The sequence below is a fragment of the Hippopotamus amphibius genome, chromosome 5 (assembly GCF_030028045.1).
Source record: "Hippopotamus amphibius kiboko isolate mHipAmp2 chromosome 5, mHipAmp2.hap2, whole genome shotgun sequence".
Classification (NCBI taxonomy): Eukaryota; Metazoa; Chordata; class Mammalia; order Artiodactyla; family Hippopotamidae; genus Hippopotamus; species Hippopotamus amphibius.
In genome coordinates, this window is record NC_080190.1 from 141179309 (window position 1) to 141196034 (window position 16726).

Below are 16726 nucleotides of genomic sequence, written 5' to 3' on the forward strand. Positions count from 1 at the left end.
ACACATGGTGCTTAACCAGTTCACCATCAGTTCTTCCGTATTTTTTTTTCTTTTAATATAGTATGTATATGATTATATCTTCCCTACAACATGCACAGGATTCTTTCTCAAAATGATTTGAGGCCCTTTCCTTCAGTGTCACTTTTTACCTTTTGAGTACATCCACTCACACCCATCTCCTTTGTCTATGTCTGTCCATTACACGATGTGATCACAGAAGAAGTGGACCCCACAAGGAGAAGACACGCAGGTCTGTCTCTTCTACTGCTTTCCTTTGTTATTTTTCATTTATCTAACTTGTGTTAGAAATTTTTTTACTACTTTTACTTACTTTATAATTTTTCATTCTCTTCCTATATTAACAAAATGTTAAATCTGCAGGCATTTTTATTTTAGGTAGTTGTATATTCAACTTTTAACAGCAACTGCTCCAGTTAGGTGGATAAAAATAAAATGATTAATTTTGTGTCATAGGTGTATATGTATTTTTTCCATAACTGGGTAACTAACTCCAGATTCAAATATATGTATATTTATATATAGTCAGGTAGATTAACAAATTAATCATAACTTGTACTTCAATTTATTATAGAGTTACAAATTATTTTCCGCTTTTTATTACATAATTCTGAAAGTATTTTATTTCTGTCTTGAGTTCAGCAATGTGCTAGACTATGGAAAATACTGAAGACCTAATACATGCCCTAAACAAGCTATCAGTATCACAAAGGAGTTAAAATATATGGGTAACGTGCTATGTTTATGTGCTAATAAGGATGACTCTAACAATATGTTCTACAAAGGTATAAAGTCAAATAAAATTTGTTTCAAATAGATGGCGAGACAAAGCTTCATGAAAGAAGTAACACTTGAACTAAAACTTGAACGTTCATTCAACACTCATTTATTAAATACATGCTGTGTGGTACTGTTCTAGGTGCTGGAAATAACAGGACACACAAAATAGCCCCCATCCTTGTGGGCTTTTTCTAGTGTGAGTCTAACAAGTAAACTCAGTCATATTATAGATGCTATGAGAAATCAATATATACATAATTTATGTATAAATAGACTACAATAGAATTGCAAAGGATGGTGATTATTATTTCTACCTGAGAAGTATGGATGTTAGTTCAAAAAAGACTTTATAGAAGCAATGATCCCTGAGTTGAACGTTAAAAACTAGAAATATGTTGGCCTATGTGTAGAGAATATGTCAGACAGAGGAAACAATATGGTAAAATGGTTTCAAACAAGTTTAGGCAAAATTAGGCAGGGGAGGGTTTCTGAAGATTGTGTAAGTTATTGAGGCATATAAAGCAAGAGAGAGACACAATCAGATATTTGTTTCTAGAAAGACTACTTTGAAAACTAGGTAAAAAAATGTAATGGAGCTATATAAGCAGAAGGATGATTTATGAGGATATTGTATAAATCAGCTAAGAGATCATAATGGGCAGAATCAAGGTTATCAGTAGAATCAGTTGATACACGAGAAGTTATTTAAAGGTGTAAAATCTATAAGACAGTTATCAATTGGATATTATTGATGCAAGGAAAAGAAAGAATAAGATAATCTTGAGTGACTGACGTGTTTGGATAGATGGTGGTATATTTTATCTTACAGGGCATGTAGGTTGAACAAATATTTAGGTGCAAAACGAAGAGTTCAGTTTGGGAATGGGTTAATTTGAGGTTCCTTTGGAATATTCAGGTACCAATATCTAATACCAGAGATAGGATGTATAGGTCTGGAACTCTGGAGAGAAGCCTGGGCTAGATTATTGCAATCACAGTATACTTTTTAGCGTGAAAATGATTCCTTTTTTTGTTTTGTTGTCTTTGATTATTCTAAATATTACCCACTGGTATGTATTATTTCAGATTTTCACTTCAATTCTTATTATATTTGCTTACCATTTATATTGTATTTTGAGTACTATGAGCTTTCAATTGACATTTTGTTCTACTTGTGTTATGTCCCAAAAGGTAAAGAGAAGTAACATTCATTGTAGGGGAAGTTTAACGTAAGTGTATATGTATATACATATAAATGTGCATATAAACTGTCATTGAAATTTCCCCAAGTGTTCAATTATTGATTTATTACCAATCTTCTCATTACATCTTCTATTTATTTTATAGATATTCTCTGTTCTTCATTACATCCTATATTTAATGGACTTAATATTATTAACAAAAGTCTGAGACACAGATACTCACGCACGAGGAGTTCCCTGGCAGTCCGGTGGTTAGGACTCTGGGCTTTCACTGCCGAGGGCATGGGTTCCATCTCTGGTCAGAGACGTAAGATCCCACAAGCCATGCAGCATGGCCAAAAAGAAAAAAGAAATGTACAAGATAGTTTAGTCATGAAAACCATAACCCTAGTACACTGAAGTCTTATCAGAAAATGTAAATCACTTAGCTCATAAGGAGGTTCATGATCTCAACTCTATGTTCAGTACTGTGTTAGGTAGCTTAGATGTTATGAGAGACACAGTAGCTTCAAGAAGTAGTTTATATAAGTTTAAGCTTAACATTTTATTAAGTAACATTGTGATATTTTAACCAAAAAGTCCCAAATGAAATCTGTGTATGTGCATATATTCTAAAAATCATATCATATATGAAAGCTACTATTGATAATGTATAATACTTAATCCTTTAAAGAATATAAATACTAAATATAAGAGAAGAGAGTTAAGAAATTTCTTGGAGCTTGAAATAATAGGAATACCCAAGCATGGAATAAATATGCTCTTGAGCATTTCTTCCTGTGTGGGTGATGTGGAAGAAATTGGAAAGATTATTAGAAGTAAAGAGATCTAGTTTTAGCCCTAACCTTGCTAGTGAGCTGTGATTCCAGACACATAATTTAATGTTTTGGGGTTTCAGCTGTCTTCGTAATTAAAATGGGGGTTTAGAATGCATTGTTTTTAAGTTTTTTATGGATATAAAATTGCATCTGCATTAAGAACTGAATCCTGATTGTAAGATGTTACTGATAAACTCTCAAAATATTATTCATGAACTGTTAATACTATAGCATTCAATTTTACATAGGCCATTTGTCCACTTTAACTCTCTTTCACAAAAATATTGGTATTGGGGGAAATATGGTTCCTGTAAGAAATAGTCTGAGAAGCAGTTTTAGAGCACAAACTCTAGAATTAGACTGTCTGATAAATCTCATCACTTATTTGCTGTGTGATCTCAAGAAAGTTACTTTCCCTGCCTCAGATTCCTCACCTGTAAAATGGAGATAATAATATCGGGCTGGCCAAACAGTTCCTTTGATTTTTAAGTAAAAAGTCACATTTTTCATTTTCACCAAGAACTTTATTGAACAGTGTATTCACCCTTTTGTTCCACTACCTTCTGCCATTTTTCAGGCAACTTCATAATTCCATCTTCCCAAAACTTATCTTTTTGAGCAAAGAACTGTTCCAGGTACCTTTTACAGTCTTCCAGGGAATTGAAAATTTTTCCATTAAGAGAATTTTGTAAAAAATAAATGGAAATCCAAAGATGCAATGTCTGGTGAATACAATAGATGAATCAGAACTTCCCAGCCAAGCTGTAACAGTTTTTGCCTGGTCATCAAAGAAACATGCTGTCTTGCGTTATCCTGATGGAAGATTATGCGTTTTCTATTGACCAATTCCAGACGCTTTTCATTGAATGCTGCTTTCAGTTGGTCTAATTGGGAGCAGTATTTGTTGGAATTCATCGTTTGGTTTTTCGGAAGGAGCTCATGATAGAGGACTCCCTTCCAATCCCACCATATACACAACATCACCTTTTTTGTGTGAAGACTGGCCTTTGGTGTGGTTCGTGGTGGTTCATTTCGCTTGCCCCAAGATCTCTTCTGTTCCACATATAGAGAATCTCATGTGGGAACACGGTCAGAAAGGCTTTTTTTCGCTTAACTTATGTGGAACACAAACATCAAAGCAATTAACAACCAAGCTGGTGCAAATGATTTTCAGTGCTTGATTTGGATATTTTGAGTATGTCAGCTTTCTCCTGCGTGGTATAATGTTGATTGTTCTCAATTAATGTCTCTATTTGATCACGATCAACTTCAACTGGTCTACCCAACCATGGAGCACCGTCCCGTGAGAAATCTCCAGCACAAAACCTCGCAAACCACTTTTGACATGTTTGATAAGTCACAGCACCTTCTCCATACATTGCACAAACCTTTCTTTGCATTTCAGCTGCATTTTTACCTTTCTTATAATAATAAAGCATGATATGCCAAAAATGTTGCTTTCTTTCTTCTATCTTCAATATTAAAATGGCTACATAAAAATTCACAAATTTTGATAAGTTTTTTTAAAATGCATGCTGATATGACAACTGTCACAGTACAATCTAACAAAATTGTTTCGAATGAAATTAAAGACAACTAAGCGCTACTAGAGCCATCTTACAGGAAAAACCAAATGAACTTTTTGGCCAGCCGAATACTACTGCATCAAAGTGCTTTTGTAGTGATGAGAAATCAATTAATATTTAATATATAAAGCACCTAAAAACAGTGTCTGGTACATAGTGAGCACTATATAAGTGAAGCTATTATTTTATTATTGTATAAAACACGTTAAAAACAATTTTTATTTTGAACTGGCTGTATTGAAGCCCATGCATTTTGATATGTAGGCATTCTTCCTATGATATGATAGAATGAGAGAATTAATTCGATTTCTTATATGTTTTACACAAATATTATACTAGCTTGTGGCTACCAGTTTAAGAGATAATTGTCGTACAAACTTGTGCGTCAGGACTGCTACACCAGAAATGAACTTTATCATTTCTGAGGCAAGAGAGTTGGATAGAAACATCAAGAACATTGAATCCACATAGGTCTGAATTCTAATCCAAGTTTCACCACCCACTAGGGACAAGACTTTGGGCTGGTTGCTTATACTTCCTGTTAAACAGAAAGAACTGTGGTGAGATTAAGGAATTAATTATGTTTAATGAAAGCATAAAAGAGCTTTTCTCTGGAGGAAGAATGCCTTTCTAAGAATAAAAGCAATGAAAGAAATTTAAAAAGAGAGATCTGACTACAGTGTGGCAGGTATAAACCTCAAAATATCAAAATCAGCATAAACAAATTAAAAGGCAAACAAGTCATGAAACATATTTGCAGCAACTCAGAGTGTTAAGAGCCTTAACACCTGAATTACTTATGATGAATAAATTATATATTCCGTAAAACTCTAATAGAAAAATGGGCAAAAGACATATACAGAAATTTCACTAAACAAGAAATTCAGTGGTCAGTAAATATATAAAAAATATTTTATTTATTTCATAACCATAGAGGTGACTTTAAAAAAAAAACCAGATACTATGTTTTACCTACTTAAAAAACATCATTTTAATGTTGGGGAGAGTATGGTAAAAGACTGGCAGCATAATTTAATATAATCTTTCTAGAAAGCAATTTTTCAGTATAAACCAAGAGCCTTAAAAATATTCACAGATTTTGACCTGTTGGAAATAGATTCAGATAAAAATGTATGTATAAAAGTTTCAGTAAAGCATTATTTGTAGCAATGAAAATGATGCTACCATGAATGTTAAGTAATGAAGGAATGGGTAAATAAATTATGATATATATCTAACCATTTAATTGAAAAAATTTTATTGACATAAAAAGGAGAAAATTATTTCTATAGTTTTTGTAATTTGAAAAAAATTGCAAGTAATAATACCTGTAAAGAACTTGTCATGGAGTTTTGTCCATACTAGATAATCAAAAAAGGGTAGTTATTACTAATTATTACTACTAAAGCAAATTATACCAAAAGATAATATTTTGGAAAGATATACTTATTTAGCTCTTTGCTTATGATTTTGTTTGTTATTAGCAAAATCATGGGTTTTGCATTTTGAGTCGAAATTTAATGTATCAATAATCTATATAAACAATGAACAAGTAAGGAGTTCAGATAATATATCCACTTCTAGGAGTGTTTAAAAATGGAGAGGAAGATATTTTAATAGTAGAGCTGGGCATTGGACTGTGCTTATTGACCAGTTTGGTTGTTCAACTGTAGCACGAGAAACAAGACAAACTACTTAAGTTTAGATATTTTTAAAAAACAAATATACTTTATTTAAAGGACAAGCAAACAAGTAATGTTTTATCCCCTATTGTCCTATAAAGGAAGCATGCATGTTGGTGCAGCAGTAAAGTATGAGATTTGAAGGCCTTTGTGATCTTAGGCATCCTAATCTTTCCAAGTTCCAGTTTCCTCTTTAGTAAAAGAGAGTTGATAATTTGTGTGTTGATAATCTGTGTGTGTGTGTATTTGTGTGTATGCATATACTTCAGTCTTCAGAAGAATAAAAACAAATGACCAGCCAAAATAAAAAAATTTCTATTTCACAAGTAAGCAAGTAAATGCCAAAAAAGAAAAATAAACAAAAAAACTGTGAGCTCCCACTTTTCTCATATAGGATTGAAGGGTTGTTTTAAAGATTAGAGAAATTTTTCATGAAGTGTCTGGCAGGTAGCCAAAAAATTATTTTTAATGTATATGTCATGAATTGTTTCCTTCTTAATGTTTTCCTAACACCAATATATATATATATTTTTTCTGCTCAGAATTATAGTAAATTCTAGGTTTGCTGTGTAAATAATGATAATTAGTCTTCATTAAGAGAGGAAGAAAAATGCAAAGGAGAATTTATTAAAATACCCTTATAAAATACACAAAAAATCTGCAAATTTGACTATGCCAGACTCATAATTCTCTAGGAATCATAATGGCATATTAAACTATCGTATATCATGATTGCTGAAATAAAAGAGAGGTATTCTGGAAATTCTTATTCCAGTGTATGAAGGTATTTCACAGCCTAAAAATTCATTTTTCAACAGATACCTACTAAACATTTGTTATATGTCAGGTCTTATTTTGGGTGCTGGCGATATAACAATGACAATGGCAGAGAAGGTCTCTCCCGTTATGCAGATTATTTTTTCGAGAGAGTTAATAGCTGCTAAATGAGATAAGTTTAAGTAGTTATAAGTGCTATTAAAAACCCTTATGTAACCTGCTGCAACTGGGATGGGGAAGGAGTTATTTTAAACGGAGTAATCCAGGAAGTCTTGTCTAAGGAAGTGATATTTGAACTAAACCAGAAGAAGAAGAAGAACTCAGCTATGTAAAGGAGTCAGGAGATACATACGTAATTGAGATCAATAAACAAAAGATAAAATAAGGGAATTTAAAGTTCAAAAGAGAAGAATTATTTTTGCTGTAAAATTTTTTTCTGAAAAGGCATTTAAGTGTCAATGGCAGATGTTTTAAATGTTTCACACCTGCAGGAAGATGAATGAAAAAAGTGTAGCTCTGGATGGTAGCTAAGTTATGGTTAAAATGTATTTCCAAAATTATTTCACTTGAAAGGAAAGCGTATATATTATTAAGCCAAGTTAGTAAGCAAGTTATTTAGTAAGTATTAACATATACATGATACTAAATATTCATAAATCATGGTAAAAGCACATCATGATTTTTTTCAGATCACTTTCTTCTTCTTTGCTTATTTAAAGCTCTATATTTTAATATCTATAAAAATTTTGTAATATAAAGGGGTTGGCATGAGCAATAAATAGGTTTCATATAAAAGAGGATAAGTTGGCATGAATAAATTGGAGATAATTTCCAAGGGAATGTAAATTAGGTTACAATTTAACTGAAGAGAAGGATGTTACTTGACAGATGGTGGTTTCTTTTATCAGCCTGCTTGAAGGCTTGAGGAGATGGGGTGTGGGATGTGAGGGTAGGCATGAGGACGGGACTAATAATGGGAAAGGCAAAGTCTAACGGAAAGCAAAATGATGATAAATACAAGTATTGGATTAATTAACTATGTGACGCACTGATGGGAAGAACCTAGTCATAGATTGGTTCTTCCAATCTGTAGTCACGCAGAGTGTGAAGGAGGTTGATAGGCCAATTCAAAGCATAGGAATGAGAATCAGAAGGAATCTCTAAAAGGACGATTACACATTAAAAATGACTATATCCCAGGCGAAGGTTGGGCTCATAGGGAAATAAGTTGAAGAAGCATTACCAAAAAAGAAGATTAGCCGAAGAGGAGATACAGCTAGAAAAGAAAAAAGGAAGTGTTAAAAGGGAGGACATTGGGAAAAGAGAAAAATTAAACAAGATTTTCAAGTGGTTTGTGGAAAAAGAGAGAGGGTCATTTTGTGACTAAATATTTCAGATTATAAGTTTTGAAGAACAGACCAATGTCAGCCACCTTACAAATTTTCTAATAAGAAAAACTGGAAAAAGAATAAGTCCTATCACAAGCAACTGTGCTGATTGAGTAACGTACTTATAACACAAGCAAAGCTCTTAGCACAATTCCTGGTGTGCACAGAGCATTACTATCATTGTTAAGAACTTAATTGTGCCAGAACATTAGTATCAAGTTTTAGAACACAAGATTTTAACTGTGTATTTTTAAAAGCATTGTTAACATTTCATTTGCTGTGCCTTGATCAAATAAAATATGAGTCTAAAAACATTATTGAGGAAAAATTAAAAGCTAGACTGAGGTCTGATCAGTGGTTATCTGGTCTGGCAGCGAGAGGACTGACAGCAGAGCAGCATCAGGGAACTTTATAGGGTGACAGAAATACTCTGTAGCTTGATTGTGGTGAGGCTGCATGACTATATACATTTATCAAATGTCATAGACTTTTGTACCTAAGTAGTGTGAATATTAATTTTTGTAAATTATGCCTTAATAAATCTGACTTTAAAAATTATTGAAAACAAAATTAAAATGAATTTTAATATATTACTCAAATAGTACTAAATATATGCTAATAGAAAAATTTACTTAATCTAGTACATCTCAAGCAATTAAAAGCTAAGTTCCCCACCCAGCCAAAACAGGGGATGGTAATGGAAAGGGCTGACCTATAGCTTCAGAGAAAAGAGATGACTACAGTGGATGAGCTGGAAAACCAAGAAAGGACTAAAGCTTTGAGTCTGAAGCAGTAGTCAGTTAACCAAGAAAGATCAAGAACAAGCAAGGCAGTTAACAAAGAAATAGATTCTGGGCATTTTAGACATTTATTGATAACTAAAGGAAGAGCAGCCATGAGAAGTAACTTTAACTTGTTTTGGACAAGCTGAGTTTTAGGTGCTGCTGGGGATTTTTGGTGCATTTGGGAGATAACCAGAAATGTGAGTCTTAGGGTTACAGGAAAGCTGAAGGTGGGAACCCTCATCGTTGAAGTGACGGTTGAGGCTGTGGATTTAGATGAAATCACTCAGGGATAGAATAAAGCTTTAGGAAATGCATGTATTTGAAAGATGCACTGAGAAAGATGAGCCAGCAAAATAGTCTGGTAAAGAGTGAACTAGAGGAGTGTTGGAAAAGTGCAGGGCCAGACAGTTAAAGGAGGGAGAGTGTCAAGGATAGTGTAGTCATTATATCAAATGCTCCAGTGAGGGCCAGTAGAATGGTGCTGAGGAATGATCACTGGATTTAGCAAATATGACATTTGGGAGACCTCTGAGACATAAGTTTCACAATATCAGACTTACCTTAGCTACATTACTCAAAGATGAAGTTTTTCTTTGAGTAAATCACCATGAAATAAGAGGGAACCAAGAGTAACCAGATAACGTATTGCACTTGACTCAATATTGGAGACATAGAAAGAGGCTCTCTACATTTGGATATTCTGCCTTATAGCTCAAATATATAAAGCTCACTTATATAAGCACAAATGTTCATGTCATGTAAAAATCCGTTGTTTTTATACTAGGTACGGTGGGCGCCACTTACCAACCTTGGAATGGTGATGAATAATTGATGACTAAGGAAGTTAATTCCACATATTATAGATTTTACTCTTGGGAGAACCAGTATAAGAACTAGCTCAGACGAGGGGATTTGGAGGGCTTGGGCTTGAAGTAGTTGCCATACTAGGAGTCAGTGATCTAAACCAATTTGGATTTTGCATTTTCTCAATCACAGATTTCAGAAATGCAGTCAACATTTTGAATCACTTTAAGTCACTGTGGTTTAAATTATTTTAATCCACAAGTGAGTTGTCTGCCCTTTGTAGGTACTATTTTTATTTCCAGTTTATAAATTGAAAAATTCAATTACAGATCAGTTAAATAAGTTACTCCAGTCATTTGAAGCTGGACTTTAAACTGAAGAAATCAGATTTGGTGCCAGAATACATGTCCTTAAGCTCAGGAAATGGGGGCTTTATCTGTGACAAGGAGGAGAATGCAGGAGGGGACATTTTACAGTGAACAACATGAAAGAATAATACTAAAGGTCTAGAAAGAGAAGAGCAGGAAGAGAGGAATTCAGAAAGGGAAATCTAATTTCAGTGGAGACCAACTCAATCCTGTTTGCAGTTTTATTTAAGGAATCCTCAGTGCAACTGATATGACCATGTGGGTATTTGGAAAGTTGAATGAAATTCAGTTCAGTCTCTAGCTCAGGTTAATCTCTCCTGATGCCTTTTCATCTAATCCTCATCCTTCTTTCTCTGAGAGTGATCTCATCTAGCTTTTATTCCTCTTTCTTCTCAGTATTGAACAGGAATGTTTCGTAAAATGAAACATTTAGGATGCATTTCTTTGAATTCTGAGGGAGTGTTATACTATGTGACATTAGTTACTCTGTATCGTCATTCTTGTACCATTGACCAATAATAATCATTCTTAGCATCTTTGGAGAAAGAAATACAGCTTGATGTCCAAGCATGGGTACTATTTAAAAGCCGTATATCTAAATATTTCATTCAAGGTGTATGCAGATTTAGTTATTATTAATTACCATATTAATATACATAAGAAAAATTATATGGGTCTGTTTTCCAGCATAGGTCTTATCCCAGTTCTTATATGATGGATATATTTATTTTTTATGATTTTTAAATTAACATTGTCAGTATTTCTAAGTATATTTAAATTTCTGTTTGTTTCTTAACAAATGTAAAGATGTGTTTAAATTCTTTATTATGCTCCTTTGAAGTCCACTGTACAATCTTTTGATATGTGTAAGAGTGGACATAGTTGAAATATAGCTTAAGGATATGTCCATTAGGCCCCAGATGTGGGACACGGTGGCCTGTGATTTGTGTCAAACCAAAACACAAGACAGAGACAAGACCCACGCATGGTAATAATATGTGCAGCTCTGTGGCTTATCTCTTCCTTAAGGTAGAGTGTAGCTATCAGGGAAAAGTCAGAACATTCCAAAGTGCTGAACACATGTGAGAAGTAGTTTATTAACCTGATAATCCGTCTCATGTTTTTGTTTTTTATCAATGATTTTTTTTGCACTTTTTCTTAGAAGCAATTTTAGTGATAATCATTGCATTTCTTCTCTGAGGGACTTTCATTTTAAGATTTAGTTTATCCTCTAAAACATATCTTGTTTTTTCAAAGATAAAGGAATTGTGACTAACACATTTAAAATAACTTAGTTATTAGAAGGTTACTAAACATTTTCTCCTAAGCATGTCACTGTATACCAGGTGACAAATGTGTGAATATATAGGTGAAACTGTTACACTTTAGCTGGTCTAAAAGATGCTTCTAGATTAGATTGCCCTTATGATTTTTTTTCCTGGGCAAAGTTCCTGGTTTAATGAGCTTTTCAATTTTCTCTTTCTCTCTTTCCCTCACGTCCTCCCTCCCTCCCTCCCTCCCTCTTTCTTTGCTTTTCTTCCTTCCGTTACTTCCTCTATCCCATTGCTCTCCCTGCCTCTGTACACACACACACACAAACACACACACACACACACACACACACACATACACATGCTCAGATGCACAGGCACACATACTGTAAAGGAAATTTTAGTGAATGCAATACCAGGGCAAATAGAACAAGAATTTCTAGTACACTTTACATTATCTATATTGCTGAAAAAGGTATTACAGTATAAAAGAACAAACAAACATCATTTGGCTTCAGAATTAACTAACCAGAGAGTTGTATAACAGAAGGAATCATAAAGAGTATCTGGTCTAAAATTATTCATTTTACTGATGATGAACTTTATGCCCAGAATGGTGAAATGAAGTGCTTACAGCTATAGGGCTTATGAAATTGACTCGATCCCAAGTCTTAAACCAGTGCTGTTTTTAAGATTGTCTTCAATCCTGTGTATCATAAATGTACTCATTACCCTAAATCTGGGCAATTCCGAAGCCCTGTCAACTCTTGTGATGATTACCTCCGCTGCACTCTCCATGCGCAAAACCCTAATCTTCCACCGTCATCCCAAGTACATCCTGATTTTACATGTTGAAACATAAAGTGCTGCTAAAATCCAAGTCCTCTGAATAATAAAATCTCAGTAAGTCTGAGATTCACTGAACGTTCACTGAATTTAGATGTCAAAAATAGACATACGCTATTTCCTGAGATCACTCCTTATAACTTATGTCCTAAAGTAGTTTGAATATTAGTTTCTTTAGACTGCACTGAAAGGAGTCTATGAAATTTGTCTATAACATCTCCTTTGAAGTATTATTTAATGAATATGGCAGAGTTAATAGAGGACCAGCATACAGATACACAGAGTAACAGGTAATCTAAGTATCTAAAACAGATTATAAAGGTTTAGAACATAATTCAAAAGACTGTAGCCCATAACTATGAACCTCACAGTAGGACAAGTTTTATAAGTTTCTACAACTCTTATGTTTCATTTAATTCCATATTTTACTTAGGCACCTATGAAGTTCAATTTTCTCACATTTCTAGGAGCAAAGATCATTTTATAAGTTAACACATTGTAAGGAAAACACAAATTATATTTTCTTTTATTCCAAATGTATTTCCTAGTGACAGCAGTAGAAAAATCCTCAAAATTGATTTAGAAATAATTATTCCTCAAAATTCGTGTATCCTATTTGCACAGTTAAGACTAAGTTTACTTACACCTTAAAAGAAAATGCTTCTGATTGCCCTACTACTAATACAAGATAATTTGGCACATAATTTTTAATTTTTTCACAGTATTTATTTCCATACTTTTTCTCAATTTAACTTGTTCCAATATTTGTTATTCTCTGCATTACATCTCTTTTAACAAATAATTTAGCTAACAAAAGTATACTTTTTATGAGGTTCTAGTATATAATAAAGTTTTAGTCCAAAAATATGAAAAAATTCATTATAGGCAAGTGACTGCAGAAATCATTTTAAAGTAGCTTCTAAAAATTTTGTTGCATAGTTTAAGTCCTACACTTGAAAAAAAACTAATATGGAAAATTTAAAAACATGGCAGATCACTTTTTGTATTAACATTCATAAAAATTGGAAAGATCTGTGCTTTATTTTATTGCATTTGGAAGTATTTCTTATTTTGTACCACCTTTAATCAATACATCCACAGCTTTTATTTAACAAATATATGTCCCTAAGATAAATTGAATAATGAATGATTGCCTATTTGCATTTTAAAAATTATTTAACATTTATTTTCAAATCATTTTATCAAATCATGACAAAAATATAAAGTTTTCAAACTGGATAATTTGTCCTTGTTCACAGAAACATTATATTTTGTGTGTTTTTTAAATATTTTTTTCTGTATGATGTATAATATACAGAAATATTTTTTTCTTTATGATGTATAATATACAGAAATATTTTTTCTGTATAATGTATAATCATTGTGGACACTTTATAAACTATATATCAACACAAGTAAAAACCAAAAGCATTTATACTCACTTCTAACAACCGGTGATAACTGATAACTACTCTGGTGTGTAAATCTTAAATCTTTTTCACTCCATGTCTTTGTCTTTTGTATCAGTTGTGTACATATATATTTTCACGAATATATATGGTTTTTTAAATTACAAACTATAATACCACATCCACCCTTTAGTGTTTTGTAACTGCTAATTGCAGTATCTTTATTTTATATAATTTATGTATGTAAATGCACAGGCACACTGTTCTCATCATGTTTTGTGAGGCATAATATTCTGTAGATATACCATAAATGCAGTTAACTAATCCCCTATTCTGGACATTTGGAGTTTCTTTCCCTGGCCTTTACAATTATCAAACAATGGTGTAATGAATGTGTATGTACATCTTTGCACATTGATTTATTTCTTTAGGAAAGATACTGGGAAGTGAAACTTCAGGTTCAAAAATATGACCATTGTAAAGTCTTTTAGTACACAGTACCAAATATCTTTTATTTTTAAGTAATTTGCTTTTAACATTTGTACATCAGGTACTTTGGAAAATGTTCATATAAATGATCATTAACTTTGTCAACAGCTAGTTTATTACTGTCAATCTGAAAAGCATTTTTTCAGTTATTAGACTATTGAAAGAGCAGTTAAAATATTCAGTAAAATCAAAGGCAGTATTTCTTTTTGAATTTCACTGCCTTTGAAAATAAAATTATAACAAAGTATTACATATTCTTATTTATCTCTATTCATTTTAACAATTTCTATTCTTATTTCTCTGACTTTTGAAAGACATCAATAAGTTGTCTTTATAGTCTATCCTACTGAATCTAGAAAATAAACACATGAATAGCCATGCTTTTTCCTGTGTAATTGTTACCTCAAACAGTGAGAAAACAGCTGCATACACTGATTATACCTTTTTTATTGCACCTAATTTGGTAGATGCCTAACTGGTGATTGTAGCATTTAGAGAGTACGTGAATTTGGCCTTCTAAACTTTGTTCATTTGGAATACATTATTTCTGTCACTGTCATCATTGTTGTCCATAATCTTCTTTTGTTTTGTTGTACCTCTTCCACATTGTTTGTATTTTTTTAGAAAAAAAAGTTTGTAAACTAAAATTCAATAGGATAGTTATCAAAAAGAATTTTTTCCTCTCCTTGATCATTTGGCAAAATATAGTTAATTTTAAAAGTAGATTTCTAATATGTAAGTAATATACTTTTTCAGCTTCAATCAGAAAAAGGCCTCAGATAAAACCTGATATATGTTCAGACTACATTTCTTATATCTCTATATGTGTTTTGTACAAATACATTTTATCTACATTGTTATCAATTATTTATATAGTTTCAACAAGGAATAGTTTTTGTTGGAAATCTTCCACTATTAATTAAAATTTGATATTGCACAAATGTCTTTAATTCTTAAATTTAACTGGAAAGCAAATTTAACATATACCTTTACAAGGATAAAATTTAGAAGAAATCCAATTATAAAATTAAATTTTTAATGATCACTCCCCAAGTCCTTGATGTATTATTTTGTTAAAAATATGAACAATATAAATTTGTTTTCTAATCTCAGATTACTTAAGGCACATCTTGGTTTTGTGAAGACATAAAATAATCAAAGAAAAAGGATAACTACAGATGTGATTATTTTCATCAGAAACTGTCATAAAATAGCCATTTAGTGAAACTTTTTAGTCTCAATTAAAGGAAGACTTTTTTAAACCAGAAGCCAAATCTTTATATATAGATAGAAGAAAAGGATGGGGGTGATGAGAAGAGAGAATGTTTTAAAAGTCAGTAAATTAGCCACAAAAATTTGGGACACTAACACAGTTTCTGGATTTCATTAAGACTAATAGTCTTAGACTTCCATGATGTAATCATAGGTTCTCTAATTTGTTTTCTGAATTTTGGTGTTCTTTCTTTGAGCTTTGCTGTTGGACTTAAGAGTTTTCCCTCTTAAGATCCCCAGATTTAAGCATTTTGTTTAAGATCACAAGGTGGGTCACTGAGTCAGCAGTACTGCAATATTCTGATCACTGTTTAGCTTCATTATGAATTGCATTATTGCCAGACCTGTGTCCCTACTTCAAAGAAGTGTGGTGTGTGAAGCTGCTTTGGGGCCCCAAGAGCTGTGTGATGTGTGTGTGTGTGTGTGTGTGTGTGTGTGTGTGTGTGTGTGTGTTTGGTAAGCAAACTTAAAACTGTTGTTTAAAGTGCACTACAGAAATCACTGAAGGTGTAATGATGATGGTCATAGTGTAAATATAGAAACCTAAGCAACCACTGTCTTGCTGCTGGTTAATATGGCCATTTTCAGTTACATCTCTGATTACAAAATCTGCCCTTAACTTTTAACTTTTTTTAACTTGATTGCCATACCAACATTATAAATATGACTTTTTAAGTTTTTGGACACATTACGTAGTCTTTTTTAAGTTCAAAATAACCACAACAATTAGTTCATTGGTTTAAGAATAAGTAAACCTCTTAAATGGCTTATGTTATTAAGATATTAATGAAACAAGAAATCATATTTTCTGTTTACTTAATAACTTATACCAAAAAGAATTTGAGACAATTTGAATATTACAGTGTAATATACTTAGATTATCTTTTTAATAAATAGATACAAACATATGCAAACTTTTGTTGAATTGGATTTGTCCAGGAAATCTGATTGTCTCATTAATTTTTTTTTAATGATTGTCTCATTAACTTCTTAATCTACTTTTGTTATAATTTGAAAATGTTTTGATATTTGATTTGATATTGAACATTATATTGACTAAGATTTTTAGTGTACTCAAATTACAAAATCATATCAAACCACTAATGTGTCTTCTGTAATAAGCATAGTGTCACCACACATAAGAATATTACTCTTAGAGAATCCTAGATAAATTTACCTTCTAAACCTATGAGCCAGCATTGCCTAAAATGTAATTTTGAGACTATTTCAG

At 32.3% G+C, this 16726-nt stretch overlaps 1 protein-coding gene across 37 annotated transcripts in view; it reads left to right on the top strand.

Moving 5' to 3' along the window:
* Positions 1–16726, top strand: part of RIMS2 (regulating synaptic membrane exocytosis 2) — a 577683-nt gene that overhangs the window by 405373 nt on the left and 155584 nt on the right. For 11 of the 37 annotated variants that reach the window (XM_057735252.1, XM_057735257.1, XM_057735244.1 and 8 more), the window contains one exon: positions 218–250. The exons of 23 other annotated variants lie outside the window; for them this stretch is intronic. In XM_057735252.1, coding sequence (XP_057591235.1) covers positions 218–250 — 33 coding nt within the window. Of the gene's footprint in view, positions 1–208; positions 251–16726 lie in introns of all 37 variants that reach the window. 3 more of the 37 variants (XM_057735249.1, XM_057735264.1, XM_057735266.1) reach the window with 2 other exon arrangements.